At 24.4% G+C, this 25,004-nt stretch overlaps 3 protein-coding genes across 4 annotated transcripts; all 3 read left to right on the top strand.

Annotated features, from left to right (window-relative positions):
- The first annotated feature begins 524 nt into the window (after positions 1-524).
- LOC132925324 (uncharacterized) lies at positions 525-9,832 on the top strand. Its single transcript, XM_060989731.1, has 6 exons — positions 525-943; positions 4,791-4,916; positions 5,000-5,172; positions 6,067-6,185; positions 6,378-6,487; positions 8,871-9,832. The coding sequence occupies exons 3-4, from the start codon at positions 5,001-5,003 to the stop codon at positions 6,165-6,167; spliced, it is 273 nt and encodes a 90-aa protein (XP_060845714.1). The 5' UTR covers positions 525-943; positions 4,791-4,916; position 5,000; the 3' UTR covers positions 6,168-6,185; positions 6,378-6,487; positions 8,871-9,832.
- A 3,710-nt stretch (positions 9,833-13,542) lies between these two features.
- LOC132927680 (histone deacetylase 8-like) lies at positions 13,543-17,226 on the top strand. 2 transcript variants are annotated; one of them, XM_060992261.1, is made up of 9 exons: positions 13,543-13,997; positions 15,032-15,215; positions 15,538-15,679; positions 15,789-15,895; positions 15,991-16,183; positions 16,267-16,439; positions 16,704-16,804; positions 16,919-17,024; positions 17,098-17,226. In XM_060992261.1, exons 1-9 carry the CDS (start codon positions 13,953-13,955, stop codon positions 17,142-17,144), a joined length of 1,098 nt encoding a protein of 365 aa, XP_060848244.1. In that variant the 5' UTR covers positions 13,543-13,952; the 3' UTR covers positions 17,145-17,226. The 2 variants fall into 2 exon arrangements, with proteins under 2 accessions (XP_060848244.1, XP_060848242.1); XM_060992259.1 differs by having other exon boundaries at positions 13,544-13,983.
- A 3,190-nt stretch (positions 17,227-20,416) lies between these two features.
- On the top strand, positions 20,417-25,000 carry LOC132927478 (receptor expression-enhancing protein 1-like). Its single transcript, XM_060992019.1, has 6 exons — positions 20,417-20,897; positions 21,003-21,075; positions 22,519-22,598; positions 22,670-22,790; positions 22,848-22,958; positions 23,835-25,000. The coding sequence occupies exons 1-6, from the start codon at positions 20,866-20,868 to the stop codon at positions 24,102-24,104; spliced, it is 687 nt and encodes a 228-aa protein (XP_060848002.1). The 5' UTR covers positions 20,417-20,865; the 3' UTR covers positions 24,105-25,000.
- The last annotated feature ends 4 nt before the right edge of the window (positions 25,001-25,004 follow it).

Below are 25,004 nucleotides of genomic sequence, written 5' to 3'. Positions count from 1 at the left end.
TTGAAAAAATCCGTGCGTAATGATTTAAAAATTTGTAAGTGTAAAATTATTATTTAACTGTATAGTGTGAACAAAATCTTTATGTAAGGGTTGCCAAACTTTAAAATTCATTAATTTATAGCCGGCGGAAAACCGAGAGTTCATTTTTACACATTTATAATAATGTTATATGTATGAACTTTTTGTATCATTTCGCCGATATGTGTTCGGAGGGATCGGATAGGGCTTGTAAAAATATTGGCCCTCTCGACACGCGAATGGCGCCGAGATCACACCGTGCAACACAATATTCCTCCCTACGCAATATATTGACATTATTATTCTTATTATTATTACATCATCGGTGGGTATCTCTTGGCCCCACGAATAATGAGTCAAATAATTCGCGGATAATATTAATATTACTCCCGGCAGGATCCGCGACGCCATCTAGCGGTCGGATTTATCCCGATTGATTATTACACGGTCTCTCGGGCCGAGTAGCCGCCGCCGCCGCCGCGTCGCCGCTTTATTCACCACGCATGCATTCTACACGCAAGCGAGCACTCGGCGTCGCCCGGCCGCTTGTCGTGAGTGCCGCGCTGTGCAGTCGTCGCAGCACTCCGGTGGGCAGAGCCGACAGTCGTAGACGGCAAGTCCATACATGGTGTCGTCGGGCGGGCGGTTTCGGCGGCGTACGGCAGCGAGACAACAACAATAATAATAATAATAATAATATCTCCTGCAGATCGATAAAAGTTTTCGTTTTCTTTTCGTTTATGGTACTTTGACTCGGCGACGGCGGCGGAAACATTGTCTACACCGTCGTAACACGTACAGAATATTATTATAATTATTGTTATTATTATTATTATTATTATTATTACGTAGTACACCTGTATTTGTTGCGATTCGGTGTACGATATAATATATTGAATATTATATTATGATAAATTATACAGAAGTGAGTTGAATAGTTTTTTAATAATACCTAATTATATATACTTTTTTATTATTGTACTGTTGTTGTATATATTATGGTGCGTTGTTATTATTATTATTGTACACGGTTGAAGTGTAGTTTTGAATACGCTTTCGTTTCCCGCCTAATTATATAATAATGAGTACGACGAGTGTATTTTTTAATATTATACTTATTATAGTTGTATCTATAGGTAGTTCAGTAGTTGTATAGGTATTATTATAGGTACTTATATAGTTGCCGAGTATATGGTTATTGAATTCGGTGTCCCCATATATATATGCTATTGCTATATGATTGTGATATGATTTTTACACGTCATATATACATCTTTTCGGGCGCACCTACTTATTATTTTGTATAAGAACTGTGTAGGACACGATCGAAAGATCTTAAATCACCATTTCAATTAAACAAACATTTTAGGTAATTTAAATTAGCAATACAATAGAATATTATGCATAGAGGTTTGTAGTTTGTACAATACGATCCGTTTGGTATGTTTTATAATTTTACGCGTTACGAATAATATATAATATTTTTAGTATTACTTATTAATCGGTGATTTTTAAGTAAATCTAATATGATTCATATAAGCACATTTATTATTTAATATTTATTTTTTTAATGTTATTCGTAATTATAAACAACAAACACCCTATCTCTGAAATTTTTGTAATCTATAAACTGTGTGATTAAAAACTATTTTTCTAATTTTTAACACTTTAATTTTTAAATTGGTACTATACATACTTTTAGAAAGTAGTTATTTTGGTTTAGAAAGTACTTACCTAGTAGGATACCCATGTAAAATTATCAGTGCGTGACACAATAAAGTCTTATAGTAATTGATACGAAAACCGTGCAGGTGAAGGGCACTTTGTATTATTATTTTTGTTTGTAAGCCTACCGTAATTAACGTTCTAAAATAAAACGTTGAAGTTGAATCTTTGACTGTAACAATTATTGTAAAGGTACTTTTTAATATATGTATAATATGTAATTATATAAATGTAGAACATAAAAAATTTTAAGTGATGCCTAATATATTAGGTACTTACATATATATATATATATATATATGATACTAATAAGAAGTAACCGTTTATTTTAAGAAAGTTGAATATTGAAAATTGAAGATAGCTATAATTATCTAACTTATTATATTCAGTTGAACTTTGTTATGGGTGGGTACCTATATATCTAAAAACCAGTAGCCATTTAAGTATTTGTTGCGAGGTACTTATTGTAAAATAATAAATAATAATATCGACTCATAAATTAATTCACATTAATTGACCATAGATATCTATAATATAAATAATATAATGTCTATAATATACATTATCGTTACATTGTATATTTATAGACTATAGATCAGCTGTAAAGATAATTATTGTAACCAAGGTAGACGACGAAAAAGTTAAAAAAAAAACAAAAACAAAAATAACGAATCAATATCAGATTACAATCATCAGTGCTTTCGTTTTATTTTTGGCAAGCCAAATAAGGTGTTTTACGAACAAATAGGTGTGAATGCTTAGTGGGCCCCTCACCATCCACAAAAAACTTGATTTTGCTGCATTTATTAAATCGAGTACCTTGTTAAATCATCTACTAAATAAATTTAAATTGATTTGATATAAAAAAAACTTAAAAGAGCGATAGGAAAACCTAGAGTCTAGACCAAGCGGATAATAATAACATTAATTATATACATTATAGCATTAATAATCAATATAACCATTAAGAGATATCTATAACATTGTTTCAGACTTTTAATATATTGTACAGGCATTTTTTTAAACATTTCTTGTTTATTGAAATGTATTTCACCATTAAAAAAAAAAAAATCATGTATCTTAGGTCATCTTCACAATTATTTAATTTTTAAGTGTAATTTAGTTTTAATTTCTGTAGTTTCTGTTGTGTCTAACCAAATTATTGCATGGTTTTTTGAATTATTTATACATGCTATTAATGTACGTTTTCATATTTGATGTATTACTTATATATAATAATAAATTATATGTAGGACTGTGAGTTTTTAGAAAAAAATTATATTGTTTTTAGTATAATATAAAACATACATCACAATTACGTAACACAAATCTTGAATTAAATGCTATAATGATTTAATTTTGAAAGTTTGATTATTTTTTTAGGTCCATTTTTGATATTTTTAATAATTTTCATAAATTAAAACTTTTTAAACGCATTTCATGAATAATTGTTTAATTTTCATGTTATTAATATATTTTACATGCTTTATACAAAATTGTCACACTTACTTAATAATATCTTTAATTTCAAATATTTTACATTTTATGAGTATTTTATAGGATGCATATACACACCCTTCAACCCTTAATCCCCACAAAAAACACCCCTAATAGTGCTGCTCGCTAGATTGGTTTAAATATCCGTCGTATTATTTTTCACCACATAATAAATGCTTTGAAAAAAATCTGTTCTGTTATTATATATGTAACATCGAAAAAAATGGCTGTAACCATGGGGTAAATATAATAATAAGAAAGGGGTATAAATGTCAAAATATGACTGGTGACTATAGGGGAGTAAATGTCCTTATTGTACTTATAATTAGACACCAGTTGTTCAACGGTCGCTTTTTTATCTAGAGCCCTACACTCAAAGGGCTCACAATATCGATTTATTCAACCCAATTTAAATCTGACGAATTTAGTTCCTAGGCCATCCGTGAGTTATGGCCGATGATATATAAAAAAATAGTGCCTGTCATTGTTTTAAACATTAAATTCATTGCGACTGACATAAGTTCCTGTTTAATGAAAAACATTACTGACTTTTTAAAATTCATTTAAATAAAATAATTATGTTTTGTTAAAAAATATTTATAACCATAATTTTTAGTTATAAATTGTTATTTTTGGTTTATAATTTTTAACTAGTTCAGGCAAGAATTAACGATAAAAATAATAGAGTAGTAAATTTAATATAATTAAGTTTAACTTTAGTATATTGCTTTGCTAAACTTCTATATGTATGTACACTGTTCTATATACAATATGCATATAATACACAAAAATTAAAATTGATTCCATTATTTGTTGGTATATATTACAATTTAAATTATCACTTAACATTAGTTAAGAGAGGTATACCTACAATTAATAATACATTTTAATATTATTTATTTTGTAAGAAAGCTCATAAAATTAATAGGAATCGTGAAAACCCAAACTTGATCAATATAAAATGAAAATAAGTAAATTATTAAAATATTGTGTAACGTAGTTTAGGTAGGTAGTATAGTAGTTTATAAAATCAATAATATTAGGTACGCACATCTACCTACTTTTACAATTTTACGTTGGGAAACCAATTATTCAGATATTTTTACGATGACATAACTTTTTACTGAGAAGCAACCGTATAGGTATATTATTTTAACCCAGAGACCGTTCCATATTTAACTACCCAAAAAATGCTAGTTGAAAAATCTAATACCCGACTAAGTTATTAAAATGATAAGTACTGTGTTCAAATATACACGCATTTAATTCATATTTTATTATTTCATACAATTAGATAATATTTAGATACCTATTTACAAAATATGTATTTATAACAAACAACATCGAGTGATCGAGTATTTATAATACGAGTAATATTAGTTTTTAAGCACCTATACCTTATCTATAATTATAAGTATATATTATGTAAGTATATCTATTATAAATTATAATTTTTATTGTTTCTAAAGTAAATTATACAGGGAAATGAAAATATTATCAATTAATATAATGTATATATATAATATCTAATAATATTATTATTGTTACAGGAAAATTATAAGCTATTATTATAGTACCATATACCGTTTATAAGAGGATATTTGAAAAGTTCTTATTAGTGTATTCTTCAACTAAGTTATTTTTTTTATTTAATCTTCAGATCATTTTTATAAAATGTAAGTACATCATGAATATTTGATATCTTTACTTGAATAAAAATATATTAATAATACATTTTTTCATACAATTTTTTTTTCAGTATGACTAACGTGCAAGAACCTCCGACTGATTGGCTTATGATCATTGCAATTTGTTTCATAACTAGTTGTGTATTAATTGGAGTACTGTGTGTTGTTTGTTGTTTTTGGTCTAAATGCTTACTATTCAATTGTTGTCGACCGAATTATAACAACACTTTTATAATATCATATGGTAAATATATATACTCAAAAATGTTCTAATACCTTAAACTTTTTCTTGCCCCTTAAAATGTTTATATGTTGTATACTTGTATTTGAGGACTTGAGGTATTAACTGAAATTTGTTTTATTTCCCTTGACATTTAAGTTACCACGATATACGACTGTATTCTGAAATATAAATAATTATATTTTTAGTTACACCATATTAATTTAAGAATAAGGATATTATGATAAATATTTTTATTAGATGGGTAAAAAATAACAATGAGATCAAATATTAAAATAATAATTATTTTTATTATGTATTATGTATGCTTAATATTTTAAAATTAATCAAAATTATATAATAATATATAGGTATTAGTGTATTACATTCGATATTTTCATTGCTAGCCAAAACATTTGTATTGATTAATTAATTGATTATTGATTCATCACTTTTTTATACTTATGAGTTATGATAAAATAAAAATTTTTTGCCAACATATTGAGTGTGTGACTGTGTGAGTGTGGCACAATAAATTAATTACTGTCCATCTGAGTTTATACTTTTGCGAAGTATCAAATTATAGTTATCGAAAATCATAAAGTAAATATAATCATAAAGGTAAAGTGTAAACCAAAAAAAATAGATAGGTATAATAAATAAGGCCGGGTAAAAATCAGCCGGCCGCAGACAACGGCGAGTAGAATAATGCGTTTGTCGGTAAATCGCATACTATAATAATATGACGTTTGACTTCCTTTGACTAAAACTAATGATTGGGTCCTAATTAAAAAATTATTTTCCTATTCAGTCCGAGCAATTTAATGAATAATTTTTTAGTTACCAATTCTAAACTTTTTTTGATGCAACCATTCAATGCAATAACTTAATACTTAATATTATAATAATTGTTCATAGACAAACCGGAAGAAGCATTGAATTTACCACCAGAAGACACAAATGACAGTACTTGTTATTCACCCGTACGAATGAAAAAAATAAAAACATATGATTATTAAATTTTAGAGAATTTTAAGGTAATAATATAGTTTTGATTTCAATATTCTAAATATACTTTAAGTGTATATACGGTATACATGTACATTGTATAATGTAAATTATATAATAATTAATAACCCAATTTATTCTATAATACTTAATAAATGATTAAGTATTATTAGTAATAATATTATATTTTATCAAATTTGTTTTACAATTTATATTTACAGCAGTAAGATAAATGCTTGTGTTGTTTACTTGTGACTACAAAAATTTGTCAAAATGCAACGAATGTTCCTGATCTCAGTATTACATACAATTACAAATAATAATAAGACAAGTGAGTTATTTTTTAATATAAATATAAAATAGATACATTTTTATCTAAACTTTTAAACAAAAAAATTGCACATAGATGAGTACAGACGAGTAATTTATTGGTAATAAGTAGGGCTCGGAAGTGATGCATTTTTCATTTTTTTTTTTTTGGAACTTTTTAGACGATGCTCTCCTGGTCACAATTAATGTGTTACACTAGCATGTGAATCTGAACAACTAATTTTTATTTTGCATTTTTTGGTTTTTAAGTCATTTTTTGACATTTTTTAGGTCATTTTCCCACATTTGTAGTCATTTTTACTGATTTCACATTAATTCACTTCTTATTGTTTCTTGTCGACCATTATGCCGATAACTTACTTAAGACTTTGAAATTACTATAGACTAAGATTAGTACCTATCCAATTTTATCTCATTTATTACAGTCGTCGTTGTCGTGTTGTAATGAATATTATTGACATTTGTTGTATCTACATTTTATTATTTTTTCGTAATATTTTCGAAATGCTGAAAATGAAAACGTCGGTTAGACGTTAGATCTCATCTACGTTAACTATATTTTTTATTATTTTTTTTATTTAATTTTTAAGGACATTTTTTGTCATTTTTATGTCATATTTAGAGTAATTTGTAAGCTTTGATAAATGTATTATGTATATAGTATTGTATAGTAAAATAGAGTACAATTTAAAAAAAAAAATATATTTTTATCAATATAAAACAAATATTTGTAATTTTTAGGTCATTTTTTAATGTTTTTAAGGTCATCAACTTCCGAACCCTAGTAATAAGTGAAAGAAAAATGTACCCAGTAACAAAAGTTCGATATTAATTTTGAAAACATATTTGAATTCCTTATACTCAAATAAGGTGAATTTTGAAAAAAAATATATATACAATATACATATAGTTAATTTGTTACTATAGTAATTAAACAATAAAAAAATCGAAAATCCATTTCCTACATAACCTAGAAAAGAGAATAAGGAATTCAAATATGTTTTTAAAACTAAAATCGGACTTTTGGTACTGGGTGAATTTATCTTCCGCTTTTCGCGATTTTCATGTAAAAAACTTTTTTTGTCGTAACATTTAGTGACGTGTGACTGCGCGTATGTATACGTTACTGATTTTCAAGAATCTTAGCGGTAGTTTATCTTTAATTACACAAAGCGTTCGGGGAACTCTCGCATAATAACGATCAGTCACAACACACACAGTTACACATAAATCACTAAGAAAATCGAATAATGCCTAAATACAATCCCTTAAAAATGGTTCCGCTTTCAACATTACATACTACACTGCAATGTGTTGTCGGTTGCTACCTATTCGAACGATTAACGCGCGCTCCTCTTGCTTGGGCCCTGCAGGTAGCTACGACACACAATTTGGCTGATGGACTGTAAATGTTTTCGTGTCTTTTTCTCGTTTAATATTTGATTAAGAGTTAAAAGATAAAAGATAAAGTTCATCATTACTATTAAAATAAATAGAAAAACATACGTATTCTATATCTGTATCGATATTTTATTATTTTCTATTTAAATAGTTCGATAAAATGAGTAAAGAAAATTGAAAACGGGTAAATTTGTTTATAATTTATAAATTAGTCCCACTGTTCATAGGATTTCTTCGGTGCTGTTAGTATGTCCCGCCACCATAGTTCAATACTTGTGTGCCTTAATAAATACACATACCTAGTATTTAGTTTAATTTTTTCTGTAGCATCCCGTCCATAACAGCGATTTAATATATTCGTGTATCGTGTGATAAAAATACCGTATTATACCGGGTATACTATCTAGCTAACTCATCATGAGTTGACTATAGTAAGACTGATATTATGTCTTTATTTTTAAGTTATATTGGGCATTTAATGTGTTAACTATTAGTACACCTGTTCTGTTATTCGATTATTCGAGTTTAGGGTTTGTTTTTAATTCTCGTCGAGTTATTTAGAATTATTCTTTTCTATTTTTTATCATTATTATGTTCCACAAATTAATTTTTGAAGGCCATACCCATTCAATTCCTTTGTAAATCTCTACTTTCCTTTGTAGAATTTTTGTTTAATTAATTTTTGTTACCTATAGAATGGCATATTGTGTTATTAATTATTATAATTATGCTGTTTAATTTTTATGTTTAATAAAGATTTTCTGTATACTGTTGTAATGTACTCAATTAATGAGCTCTTACTGTACCTAATATGTCTGCATAAATTAAATATAGTTTACCATTATATTATATAGCTAAAAATTAAAATTTTAAGACAAATTGTATACTTAGAAAAGTACTATTTTAATGAACATAATGTTTACATAGATAGTACTTATCTAGTTGGTTGAATATATTTTTGATGGTTTTATTTTTTTTTTCAGGTTTCAAAAGCCAACTAGGATATTTCATTTATTCAAAAACAAAGAATATTATAACAATCGATTAATAATTAATGCCTTGATCGACTATGAAGATCTCAATAATATATAATATTGTGTTTGGTAGGTACCGGTATGTTGCAAATTGCAATGATGCATTATACTAGGTACCTATCTACTTATCAGCCATTAGGTATCATGTTAAATAATTAATGGCCAATGGTTACATTATAAAGGTATATAGTAAATTTTATAATGCGCCAATGCATGATAAAATGCCTTGAGAAGGTTAAAAGATAGAAATCATCAGGAAAAGATGAAATATAATATTTTAATCATATAATACGATAATATTATTTAATTACCATTATAAAACATTATACCTGTATGGCTGTATACCTACTAACTTAAAATATGTCTTTATGGTCAATTAAATTAATATTTGTCTATTTTTTTTATTTTTTTTGATAAATATTTAATAACGTTTTATTCATTAGTTAGGAACAGATTTACTTAAATTACATAAAGTAACAATTCAATTTTTTATTTTTAAATATCTTTATTCAAAACAAAATCCATTCATGGTTATTAAATTGATATTTACTTATTAATTTAATACTTTAAAAACAATATGTTACCATATATTTTTACTCATTATTCAATGCTATTTTTTAAAATTTATAATATCATTTATTTTATATAACTACCTAAATAATTATATTCAAATTTATACTGAATAATTGGCACACATCATAATTATTAATTAATAAATATATCTCAGGAATTTTCCCAAAGGGTACCAACAAGGCTACATATTTATATTACTTATTTCTACGTATATGTATAACAATGCTTTACTTTTTACTCTTAATGATTTTGCTTGTATTCAAAAAAAAATTTCATATCTTAAAAAATAAATTGTTTATACAAACTAAATGTTTTATAATAAATTCATAATACACTAAGCTTCTTGCTTATTAGTTATTTATAATATTATGTTAAGATTTTTAACTCGCATAGTTGTATACATACAACAAAATACAAATATAATAACTTATATAAGTTATAGTTTATTTAATAAACGGCTCGAATATTTTATTCAATTACCTGTTACTATTAAGTAATATAATACGTATTAATTAACCTAGCTATTACTATAGAGTATTGACTATTGAGTATTGACAAATACTACGATAGGCATAGGTATACGCCTGGTATACTGTTACAACTTACAAATCGATTAGGTATATACTTTTTTTACTCCATCTACTACATATCTAAGTATTTATATTTTTCAGTTAATTAAAAAAAACGGTATACCTAGTTCTCGTACTAGTGATAACTTGGTCATCTTGACTTAATTACATAGACCATAAATAGGAAAACATAAACAATTCAATAAAATATTTACACATTGTGTTATTTTTTCTTTCTAAAAAGTGTTATTGTGGCTTTCACTGTATTACTCCGTTAAAAAAATGTATATTACCTACATTTCTTGCATACCTTGGTGTCAACTGTCAAATATATAGGTACTTATTTTTCATCGAGTATGTCATTGTAATGTGCTAAATTTTAACTCAATGATAAATGTTCGCATACAAAAAATAATTCTGAGTGAAGATGGAATTTATTAATTAACATATATATACACCTATAAACATAAGTAACTATAAAAATAGAAAATATTTCCGAAAGCGGCACGAAAGCTCTAGAAACGTTAATATTTGATTTAGACATGTCTTGATTTTTAGAATTTCGGTCGGTATTCGGAGTTTGGGAATGGCTAAGTAAAATAATTAAATAATTAATTAATAATTGATAAAAAGTTGGTAGGTGTTTAGACTGATAATCAACTAAATATTTCTAAATTACCTGATGATCCCGTGCATTTCGTTGCCCATTAAAAAATGAATAATGCCTGCTCTATATGAATAATATGTTTTATTTTATAATATAGCGGTTACTTCTTTACTCTATAAGGTTAAAATGTTGAGTAGTTTCGGAATGCATCGAGAATATCATACATGCATACCAGCATACCCATCGTACACCAAATTTTTATATATAAGATATTTTTTAATTGTACTTTTTAGTAATTATCTATACATTTAAATATTTATATAAAATGCATATTTAATATAATAAATTAAAAATAACAAATTAATTATAATTTTTTAATAAGGGAAATATAAATTTTTTTTACTTATTTACAATAAAATTATTTTAAAAGTATTTTTTTTTCAGCTGACCCGGCAAACGATGTTTTTCCATATAAATTAATAGTTAGCTTTCTAATAGACTTATAAGAAAATATATAAAAGACATAATAGACTATATTTTATATTAGTAAACTATAATATTTCTTGGTTGACTATATTATCCGTTATTTGGTAAGGAGCATGCATATATAATTTTTTTGCCGAGCTTACACGAAAACATTCAACATGCAACATAAAATTGGCTAAGGGTGAAGCAAGGATCTGTATTAACGATGCCAGTCTTGGTTTCTCCGTTGGCATTTGTCTCATTTTCTCTGATAGAACGCAATTTCTTTGCTCCTTGCGTAGAGCGGCCGATACTGGGTTTTCTTTTGGGCATTTTAATCAAGTCAATTGTGATAACCTAATGAAGCGCAAAAATCTTGATGATTATTGCGAGAACGCGAAAGCGAAATGAATATTGCAAAAATGAAAAAACAATAAATAATAGTTATAACAAATGCTATTGCGATAGAAAACTACACAATATGTTTATGTAATATGTATATTTTAAATTTAAAGGTATACAATTTATACAATTTACACGTTTATTTTACTCAGATGGTTTTTTAACTTAGACAAATGCTATTGTGACCTATAACCTTCTGCGTGATATACTCTTACTTTAAAAAAATATATATATATATACTATATATATTGTATATATAGTAGTATCTGAGCTAAGTAAAAAAAAAAAATGAAACAATGAAAATGTTAACTGATACTTCTATCCAAAATATATTGCAAGAGTCAAATTTAAATGAGTCTCAGCGTACACTCATTCAAGAAATTATATCGACTAGTAAAGCTTCAAATCTGACTTATAAAAATATATAAGTTATAGATCAAGGATGGCAAACCTATGTCACGCACTCACGCTTATCACAGAGTAGCTACCCTCATAGCCAAGGTATTGGCAAATGCCAAATTCGATTAATACTAAATATATAAATTAATTAATTAAATTTAATAATTTCGTGAATTTTAAATTTAAGTTATTATATGGATGATAGATAGTAGATACCTAGTCACTACCTAGTACCTACATGTATACATTTATTATTATCGGCTACCTAATCCTCGAGATTTATACAGCAGCAATGGGCATATGCCATGTAAGAACAAAATAATAGGTACTTTTCAGTTATAGATACACATAATATCTGATAATAAACTACTGCAATGCCACAGTAATAAATAATTGGACATATCACATATACAACGCGTATGTTGCAGTAAACCAAAGCAATAAACATACCTACTGTAGTTTGTAGTAATAAAATACGTATTAGGTATATACCTACTATATAGAGTATTGAGTAGGTACATATACTACGATAGGCATAGGTATATACGCCTAGTATACTGTTACAATTTACAAATCGATTAGGTTTATAGTTTTTTTACTCCATCTACTACATATCTAAGTATTTATATTTTTCAGTTAATTAAAAAAAAAGGTATACATAGTTCTCGTACTAGTGATAACTTGGTCATCTTGACTTAATTACATAGACCATAAATAGGAAAACATAAACAATTCAATAAAATATTTACACATTGTGTTATTTTTTCTTTCTAAGAAATGTAATTTTGGCTTTCACTTGTATTAGCCCACCAAAAAAATGTATAGCATACCTTGGTGTCAACTGTCAAATATATAGGTACTTATTTTTCATCGAGTCATCGAGTATGTCATTGTAATGTATATGTAGGTACCTGTTAAATTTTAACTCAATGATAAATCTTTGCATGTATGAATGAACATGGAATTTATTAATTAACATATATATAAACATATAATATATTAACATATTATATACACTAGGACTAGACCATTGTAAGTAGTTAAATCAACCTATTTATTACATTAATTAATAGATCTATTTAATTTTCAAACATAGGTAGGTAACTATGAAAATCGATAATTATTCCGAAAGCGACATGAAAGCTTCAGAAACGTTAATATTTGATGTAGACATGTCTTGATTTTTAGAATTTCGGTCGGTGTTCGGAGTTTGGGAATAATTAAATAATTAATTAATAACTGATGAAAAGTTGGTAGGTGTTTAGACTGATAATCAACTAAATATTTATAAATTACCTGATGATTCCGTGCGCTTCGTTGCCCATTAAAAAATTAAAAATGCCTACTCTATAGGTATGAATAATATGTTTTATTTTATAACATAACGGTTACTCTTACATACTTTACTCAAAGGTTAAAATGTACCTACTAAGTAATAACGTTACAACAATATTACCATTCAATTGTAAATAATATATTTTGTTATTTATTACCATAGCAACCATATACAAACAATAATTCCCAATGTAAATTAGTTCCCGATTAGAAACCGATGGTTGATATCATAATAACTGTGATAAGATGAACGCCGTTGCCCGTTAAGAAGATCGTAGATAATAGATAAGCATTGTCCGTTTTGGCGTTTAAGTTTAATAATATTTTAATAAATTATAGTACACTGTTATTCATATAATGATGTATTAGGTAGAAGGTACAGTAATATTATAATAAAATACGTTTTTGTTGGTTTCTAGTACCTTGAACTTCGCCTAAAAAAAAAAAAAAAAAACAATTAATTTACACTGTACTTTTTTATAGTTTCGTTTTGTTTTTATTTTTGTAGTTCATAGAATGTTTGAATTTCAACTACCTCAAAGTGGTTCTTGTACTGTTACCTGACAAATGTAGATTTTTAAAATAATAATGTATGTATTTACCTATAGTTTTTAATATTTAAAAATTGCTAGTTATGGATCACAGTGTGTGTTATATTTCTGACCCACAACTAATCAAAGAATGCTGCAAAATTCCAAATATCTCAAAAAGAGTAAGACTGGACAAGTATAAATAATTATTTTAATTAAAAATGTATACTATTTTATAGTGTTGTTTATATTAAATTAAATTTTAACTGTGTAGTATATTTTTATGTTTATCAAAATAACTTAATTATAAATGAGAATATGGGATGATCAACATTTTTTAAATTAAGAAGAATACATAATTTTATGTATTTTAAAAATAATTAAAATTGATGAAGGCTATACTTAAAATAAAAATAATGATATTATTCGGATGTCTTGAAAACATTTTTCTTTTAAAAAATTTAAATTTTTAAAATAGCTACTGTATAAATCATTTTCGCTTGACTTTGGTATACATCACTCTTTCTGGTGTAAATAGCCCTTTTTACTGTTGACAATAAATATAATTTTTTCTTCATCATCAATATGTTAATGACAAATTTTATGACTAAAGAAAAAAAATACCTTTGATTTTATACCTTAAGTATTTTATAAAATTATATTTCATTTTAAGATTGTATAATATTAAGAGCTTATCTATATATGCCGTATGGGTGATAAAATGTTTAAATAAATATTATGGTTTAAGGTTTCTAAACATAAGTTTAAATAATTTTGTTGTTTTACAATAAAGATTATTTAAATGTCAAAGTTTAAGTTAATAAATAATATAAATTGATATTAGCCAATATAAAAAAAAAAAATAGCTTCCATTGTTTATCAAACATACTTTTTTTTTCATATAGAACCTTAGATTATATTTTTAAATATGAGTAGAATCTAAAAGGTTACTATTTCACATGTTTATTTAGCTTTCCTAACTTATTTTGGATTACTTATATTGATTTCTCAATTTTAACTTGTATTCTAAATTTAAATCATTTTTTTTTTAAAGATTATAAGTTTAAATAAACTTCAAAATTGTGAAGTCAATAATAAGAACTCATCTATGTTAGATGATATATTTACAATGTTTTATTTTCTTTAATTACTATATAATATATTCATCCAAACTATGTGTTCTTAACTATTTTATGTTACAAATTAATTAAAATTTTTTATAAATTTCAGGCTTATCTAGTTGATAGTCTCATTAAGGCATATCAACTTTCTGATCATATGGATGTATTTAAGGTGAATCCTTCGTCATATGAAGATCTCATAGGATTCCATTCTAGTGCATATGTCGATTTTCTAAAGAAATTGAATGACAACAACAGTTCTATCACAGATACTGAAGACGAATATGGAATAGGTTATTATTTTTATTGAATTATATTGGAAAAACAATAAAAATGATTAATATAAGTTTTATACTCAATACTAATAATATGTGATTACAGATTATTTTTCTATTGTTTTCTACTAAACTTTTTTTTAAATAAAACCATACATAATAAATCAATTCATAACTGTTCAAATATCAAATAATCAAATTACTAACTAATTACATGTATAAAAGTTAATTGTGAAATTAATTTTATGAAATAAAATATAAACAGTTTTAATGCTATCTATTTTATTAACCAAATAATTATTAGATCTAAATAATAATTCAAATACATTTATTATTTTAGGTTATGATTGTCCAGCAGTAAAAGATATATGGCAATTTATTACATATATCTCGGGAGCTTCATTAACTGCTGCAAAAGCATTAACAACTATGAAATACAGATTTTCTATAAACTGGTGTGGAGGTTGGCATCATGCACTAAGGTTTAACATTATGTTATTAAGTATTCATCATTATTAAGAACTTATCTAGTTATATCAATTTATTTAATGCAATTTAATTCATATATATATTTTTTTTAATTTTGATTAGAGATTCGGCTCAAGGTTTTTGTTATGTCAATGATATAGTTCTGGCCATTGAGATGTTAAGAAAAACATTTGGGAAGGTGTTGTATATTGATATTGATGTTCATCATGGTAATATTTTTTGTGTTTAATTTTATTTTCATTAATTTATCTTCTTTTTTTCATGAATACATTTCTGTGTTAATAAATATTTCTTATTTATTTAGGCAATGGTGTTGAGTATGCATATATGGCTACAGATAAAGTTTTTACGCTTTCATTTCATCAATATGAACCTGGTTTTTATCCTACCAGTGGATCGTTAGATGATATCGGAATAGATAAAGGAAAATATTATACTGTAAATGTACCATTTAAAGAAGGAATAAATGATGATAAATACATAATTATGTTTCAAAAGTAATTATGAATAACATTTCAATATATAGTAATGTGTTGAGGTTTTGACTAAAAAATAAATTATGTTTATTTGTTTTATTTAGAATTAGTAATATGGTGAATAGTTCCTATAATCCAAAATGTATTGTTGTACAATGTGGAGCGGATAGTTTAGTTGGAGATCCAATTGGTGGATTTAACTTGACACCAAAAGCATTAGCTGAATGTGTAAAGAATGTAATGAAATGGGAAAAACCTACATTATTTCTTGGTGGAGGTAATTAATTTAAAATATGAGTGTCAAAAACATAAATTATCTATTCTATTATCCCAGTTAAATTTAAACTATTTTTCAGTTTATTCGTATTGTACTGAATCTCTGACTTAAGGTTGTTAGTTTTGATTATTTATTATTTGACTTTAAATTTGTGGAAATAATATTTTCTTAGCTCATAATATTTTAGAAACGCTGAATACTACATTTTAAAGTATTTATGGAAAATTTATTTTCTGTAACAATGCTTTTTAAACTTTGTATTAGGTGGATATAATGAAGCAAATGTTGCACGTTGTTGGACATATTTAACTGCAATTATTACTGGACAAGATGATTCACTATCTAGTGATATTCCAGATAATGAGGTAAATGTAAAAAAAAAATTTCCATAATTGGTACAAAATAAATTGAAAAATCAAAATATGTTTAATCAGTTGTTAAAAAATTAATATTATTCAAAAACATTAATTCTGTTTCAGTATTTTTCGGCTTATGGTCCAGACTTTACTTTGGATATTAATCCAGGAAATCGAAAAGATTTTAATTCGTTCAATAATTTGAATAACATTTTCGGTGTTATTGCAAGTAATAATATTTTTTTTAATAATAATTTACAATAATTATAATTACCTAATCATTAATTTTAATTAATTTTTAGAAAATATGAAAATAGTAAAAGAATTAGTACGCAAGCAAGAACAATAATTCATCAATAAAACAATGTATTCTTTAAAAAAAATTGTATTTATTAATATTTAAAAATACAATTTTTATAGTTATAAACATATTACCAGCTTTTAATTCTTCTTAAAAACTTGTATTTAAATTTTGGTCTAAAACCTGAAAAAAGTTTACCGCCCATATAATACATAAATATTTCATTTTACATAGAACTATGAAGAGTTTATATCAATAACTTGGTTCAATAAAAATTGTTGTTGGTCATAAATAATAAATTTAGTTTTTAATATACATTCATATAGTTATATCCCCATATCATTTCACTCTCCCAACTTAGCATTAAACACTCATAACTCCTAAACTATGTCTGACTAATTTTCGATTTTTATGTATCTAAATATACCCAAAAAATTTCTTTTTATTTTATATCCATAAAAAACAATGCAACAGAATAATGAACTCATCTTATCATTTAAAAAGTGGTAATTAATTACATAAATATAAAAATACATAAGACTTAGTTATATTTTTTAATATTGAATTTTTTCTCACAGAAACACACAATTTGACTACAATTGAGTATTTAAAAATATTTTGTAATTAAATATTTATACCATCAGACATGTATATTATATTAATTTATTTGCTACGCAAATGTTATACATATAAATTATTTTGATTTAATTGTAATTAATATTTTTAATGTTTATGATTTTTGACAAAAAAAAATAAAATATACATATACATACATTTTATAGAGTTTAAAATATAATAGTTTTAACATAATTTCAATAGAAATCTCTAACTGATTTTAATTATTTAAATATATTTATGTTAGGATCAACAACTTTAGTCATTGTTTTCTAGTAGTATTCCTTACTACATGGTTTTTAAAATATTTAAAATGTTGACTAATCATTCATGTAGATATTTTGGTAAAATATCTTTAATTATTTATTTTTTTGTCACAATTGCAATCAGTAATTGCTTTAACTGTGAATTAATCATGACTACTAAATTAATTGAAACTATAACTAATTAATTAATTTAGAAAATATTTTGTACAAGTTTCATATTAAAATTAAAGTTATTATTTTTTAATATTATTTCATTATCACAGGAAGCGCATTATATAATTTTATTGGAATAAAAGTATTCATTTATGTTTAGTTGTTTCAACTATAGCTAATGATATGTTATTCAGTGCAACTTAGTTAAATTTTAAGATAACAGTTTTTTAAACAAGTTAAAACTGATTTATTAAATATTATTTTATCGTTAGGTATAGAAACAAGAAGTCAAGAAATACACTGTAAATTAATAAATGTAATTCATGATTTTTACACCATTATACATATATTATACTACTAGTATACATAATGTTATATTGAAAACTTATTATTTGATAAATTCATTTCATAGGAATTAAAACTACACCCAAATTGACAATAGATTTATTGTATGACAAAATATGTTTTGGTATATTTGAAATTTTATTTATAAAGGAGAATTAATGTTCATCAAGATTTAAAAAGAGTGTAATGTTATGGAGATGAATTTAGTTGTAAACATTTTGTAAACTAGTTTAACAAATTTTATATTAATTTCTATAAGACAATATCCATCATTGGTTACACATATATAGTTTTTAACTGTTACTCAAAAACACATAGAAAACAAAACTATTTTAAAAATATGGATTTAGATGAAATCTGAGAACAAGAAGCTATTACTGAATTACTCATACTCATATTTAAGGGTAATAACTAGAACTTGATAACTATACAATAATATAATTAAACATGTATTGGTAAGTATTAGTTCCTGGGTAATAATTTAAACAAAGGAAATATATAATTCAACATAATGAACAAATTGATCAGACATAATATAATATTAATTAAATATTATATATTTTAATCAATATTAGTATATTAAGCAGAATGAGCAAATAAAACCAAGAAATAACTAGAACTTAAACAATGCAGTATAATTCAAATATGTTAGATCAAGTTCTTATAATTCAAAATTAAATTTATAATTAAGTATACCATTACATTTTCTGGTGCCAATCTTTCAAATTTTCTGCATTTCTATTAAATTTCAAAATGTTATATATTTTATTTTATATTAGTTTACTGCCCGATACACATTTGACATTGATACGGTGTATTATATTAACAAAAATGACTTCTCAAGAAAAACTCTCAGGTTTTGAAGAATTTATGGATTTTGAAAACTGGTTTTTTTTTATCTAAAGAAGAAGACATTCAAACGTTCTATAACTAGCATTGAAGTTTGAATTTTATTTTGTATTAAATAATGATATAAAACACTTTGCAAAAGCTTAGAATTATTAGACATATTATAATGTTTGGGTCAATATTGAAAAATGAATTCAATGCAGCCTGTAGAATATTTCCCTATTAATTTAATAAAAATAATGAAACTTAATTGATTCTACAGGTCAGGGTATTTTTTTAGGATAAAATTACATTAAAGCCAGTCCTTTATTCCTTTGTTGTAAAATATCTACAATATATATAGTAGGTGACAGAAGCAATAAAATAATATAATTTTACAATTAAGTATACAATGTTAATCAAGTAAATATAATTCACTTATATTGATATGTTAGTAACCAGTCATTAATATTTACAGTTCAATTAATCTTAGTATTAAATCATAATATAGTAATTGGTATAAATATATTGAATATCTGAGGAGCAATTGTGATTGAAAAATTTGAAACTTAAGTTATGAACTAGCTTTGTCAGTCAAATAAATATACTGCTTAAATAAAAATAAACTTAAAATTACCTATTTGAGTTTTTCAAAAAATACAGAACAAAATGATTTGTTGCATTATTCAGTTAATTATCACCGTGGTAATTATTGTAAGAGATCGCAAGTTAGTGTTTAGGATTATATTTTGATTAAGTAATTATTTTTAAAAAATATAAAAAGTAGTAAAGGCGTTAGCTATTTTTATTATAATATTATAGTGAATTATTATTAATTTTATTTACAAATTACAATACACCATTAATTCAAAAACGTAGTAAGTAAAACCAGAAAGATTTTCCAAAAATTGGTAGACAACCGGCATTGGAACTTGAAAAGAATTTTAACTTTTTAAATCGTAACAGAAAAGAAAATTGAGTTGACGTCGGTACTCTGTTAGTTTTTACTCAGTTCTTATCAACATTGGTGGTAGACTAATTTTTATCTATCATATGATATTATTCAACGATAAGAAAAAAATACTATCAAACGAGAAAACACCAAACCATTAAAGACCTTACTCTGAGAGTTAAAGGTCTATGACCAAAACAATAGCAGCCTGTGATAGCTAATCATAGCCAATAAGAATATTATATTTTTTTTCTTCGAGACAAATTACATTTGTTAGTAGACCGTGATCGTTCATTATGTTTTGAAATCCGTTGCCTTATATAGTAATAGAAACGTATAGGATGAAGGAATTATTATGTAATAGGTAGTAGCATAAAATAATGTGTCACAATTTGATTTCTTGATCCTAAGCAACAATAAATTAACAATAAACTGCTTAAATGTAAAAAAATAAAAAAAATGAATTCGAACAACTCGTAAAATTAGGCAGGTCCATTTTAAACAGGAAATAGACCATGTTCCTCTCTAAAATAGTCAACAAATAATCAGCAAACAGTTAATAATCCATGTATAAATTTTCATTTTAAATTATTCAATCGATTTGTACAATATGATTCCAGGAGCTGTGTGCAAAGCATTAACGTAAGTCAATTTTGTTACAAATTAGTTATTATTACTTATTAGTATATTTTTTTTTGTGTACATAAATAATATATATCGTGTGAATATTATCATTGTTATTTATAGACTTTTATTTGGTGTAATGTATCCAGCATATGCATCATACAAGACAGTGAAAAACAAAAATGTGAAAAATTATGTAAGTTAATGTTTAATAAACACATAACTTATGAGTAGGACTTGATAAATTTATTTAGACAGGCTTAAGCCCTGAATCTATATTTTTTTTATTTTTATCTTTTTTAAATTAATAAAAACTAATTTTAATTAGTTATATCATAAAAATTATAATTAATTAATGATTTAAATAAGTTTCATGTATTTAGTATTTAATATATTGTGTGCTCCTTATGTTAGTAAAACTACTCAACTCCATTCTTTCTTTAATAAATTATTTTATTCAAGTATTAAAAAATTCTAAGCATACTTACTGATGGAATAAGGATTATGTTTTCAATTATAAACTTCTTTTGTTTAAGTGTATACCATCTTTTATCATTGATAAATAAGTAAGTAAATTGTATACATTTTTTTATATTTGAAGCAAAATTCAAATTAATTTTTTGTATATTATTTAACTTTGTAATTTTGAATATTAATGGTAATAATCCATCATATTAATATAAAAAAAATATAGGGAGTATTTTTTGGAATTTATTTTATATATGTAAAACCATTATTAAGGCCTGTTACTTTTATTAAATGTATTAAACAATAATATGTACAAATTTAGATTAAGATGTGTCAGATTTTGAAAACATAAATATCATTTGATTAACAATTCACAGTAAAAGTGTAAAAATGTTTTTTAAAAAATATATTTTCATCGCCATAGAATATTCTTTAAATAAATAACAATTTTCTAATATTATAATTAAATAATAATAATAATAAAAAAAAAAAATTATAAAAATTATAATTAATTAAGTATTTAAAAATGTGGTGTTTATGTGTATTCTAAAGATCAGATTTTGATTAAATGCAATATTAAAGAGATAAAAGGGAGGTGCTGTAATATAAAATAGATTTGATCATTAATTAATATATTTGATGATCAATTATTAATTTATTAAAGTATTTATGATAAGTACTGTGTATGTTTTGAATAGTTAAATATTTGGAAATGTTTAGCACCTCTTAGATTAAGCAATGCATTTTGTTCTTGTAAAATATGTGTGATTGTACTTTATAATCATTAGCTACTGAAATTTCATGATTTTATTAACATTGTGCAACTTAATTTGACTAAGATATCCTAATATCACATTATTCAATAAATCAGTATGCACAAATTTTTATTATAAAAAATTTACAGACTGAGGCTATAAAATACTTTATAATTCCACCTTGTAAATTTTCACAAAATAATTATAATTTAATTCACAAACAGAACATGTGTTCATATTTAAATCAGTATAATTATTTTGAAAGATTATAAATATCTTATTATTATAATTTTAGTGCATTTATAATAATGGCTTAAGTTACTTAAAAAAAAAAGATTTCTATTATATGTTAGTAGGTAATATTTTATTTTAAAATTGCTTAAAATAGTAAAAAACTACATATTTTTTGCTTACAGGTTAAGTGGATGATGTATTGGATAGTTTTTGCAGCATTTATTTGTATCGAAAGCTTAACTGATATATTTCTTGAATTTTGGTAACATATTTATATTATCACTTGTTGGATAAAAAATAAAAAAAAATAATTCGTACATTATGTAATTATAGGTTTCCATTTTATTATGATATTAAATTACTTGTGCTATTGTGGATTTCATGTCCATTTACAAAAGGTTCAACGATTTTATACAAACAACTAGTACATCCAACTTTATTGAAAAAGGAAACGGTAAAAATAATAATTATCATTATAAAATATATATAACTGTTATATATTGTTTTACAGGATATTGATGAATTTTTAATCAATGTTAAATCACGTACCTACAATGCTCTAGCTTCAACTGCTAAACAAACCTTTCAAATGACAGCTGCAATTGTAGCCCAGCACACAGTAGTAAGTATGCAATATACATTATTAAAGATAGGATATTGAAGATCTAAAAAACATCCAAAAGTGACGAAATAAATTAGATAAACTTAATATTATATAATATAAGTGAACAAATTTGAATTGTAAAATAACTTTTATTGATGAAACATTATCATTGATGAATATTGTTTAAATAAATATTATCATAGAAAATTTAATTTAAACTTTTTTAAGTTCACTCCATAATCAATCATATTATTTTATGATAAACAGATCAGTACTAGTCAAATACAATAAGCTGTGATTTTGTGTGCTTATTTAATTTAATTAGAAAATGGTCTCTTTATAGTATAAATATTTTATGTTATATCGTGCCCATTAGCAAAAAAGACTTAGAAGTTGCATATTTTTTTATTTATTCTAATGTTTCAAAAAATATATAAATTTATTTTACATTTTTTCTAATATCTTGCACAAAATGTTTATTACTATTTTTTTTTATATTCTAATTTTAATAACAATTTACAAAAAGAGCTAATTAAAAAAATTAAGAATTTTATTATATTTAGTCATATTGTCATGTGTGAATGAATGGTTAAATAGGTATTAACAAACAAGAAATTTACTAAGAGCTAAAGTAGAATTTGATTTCAAAAAAAAATTTAAATGTCTTTTTGACAATTTTATTTTGCCTATTTTTCAATTTACAATACTGTTTGAAGCTTATTTTTTTGCTTTTATAATCTTGTTTTTTTTTCTATTTGGATTAACTATTCAACTTAAAGAATTTTCTGGCATTATGAAAATTGTAGTTGTGCACTAAAATATAATCTATGATTCCATTAAATTATAAACAAATCATCTATAAATTTACTAATATTTTCTTTTTTTTTTCTTTAGGTTGGACGTATGCCAATGATTCTTCAACAAATGGTTAAATTGGATGATGATTGTTTACCTCAACAGCCAGCAGCTGTCATAAGAAAAGTAAAAAAAAAGAAGCCTACAACTATTATTATAGAAGATTCTGTGTCAGATTCTTCCATTGACTCATTGCCAATAGAATCTACTATTGTGGTCGAAGATGTGCCTATTCAAAGACCTAAACGTACAAAAGTGCAATATCAACAAAAATCTAGTAATATCAATAAATACAAGGCAGTATTTTAAAATAACTATACTATGTTCCATTACAAAAACATCTTGTCATTTCTCATTATAATAAAGCTTAATTATGTATCAAAAATACATCATAAATAATAATCTATGACAACATTGCACTGTTTTTTGTTTTATTTTCACTTCCACAAGTTTTAAGTTTGTAATCACTATAATTTTTCGATTTTTTTTCTTTAATTATTAGTTTAGTTAACGCATTTTACTTATTGTTAACAACAATTTACATTTTTAATGTTGAACAAAATAATGTCTTAATATAGTAGAAACCTATCCTTTTATAATTTACCATATTCTTAATAATTGTTAAACATTTACTAATTTAGTTAAGTATACGATGTAATTTTTGACAAATAATTAATAAATAGAAAGACAAATATAAAAGACTAACAAATAAAAGGGTATATAAACAATAAACATATTATGTTGCTCACACTACAGTTGTTTCCTTATATAACGGTGCTACTTATAAGTTAATTTATATTTAAAAATAGTCTTTAATTTAGGTAATTTTATCTCATTTATGAATATTGAGAAATATTTAACTAATTAAATTGTTTTTCCATCAAGTATTATTTGAAATCTCCTTTATACCTAGTATTATTTTGAAATTTTGAAAACTATTATTTAAGAATACATTTTGTAAAAATTATTTTTATTTTTGAAAGTATTATCTTACAAATAACATGTTTTTTTTTTGTTCTAGTCACAAACACAATCACAATTTAAATATTATATATAATTTGTATTGAGACTTAAATTATATCATTTACATTAGATATTTAGTATTTATAGATAAAATCAAGCGTTATTGTTATTGTTACTGATTTGTATATTTTATTAATATATTCATATTTATTATGGTAATAAAATATTTTGTTAATACTTTATTTG

The sequence above is a fragment of the Rhopalosiphum padi genome, chromosome 3, assembly GCF_020882245.1.
Source record: "Rhopalosiphum padi isolate XX-2018 chromosome 3, ASM2088224v1, whole genome shotgun sequence".
Classification (NCBI taxonomy): Eukaryota; Metazoa; Arthropoda; class Insecta; order Hemiptera; family Aphididae; genus Rhopalosiphum; species Rhopalosiphum padi.
This window is presented reverse-complemented; position numbering and strand designations above follow the sequence as displayed.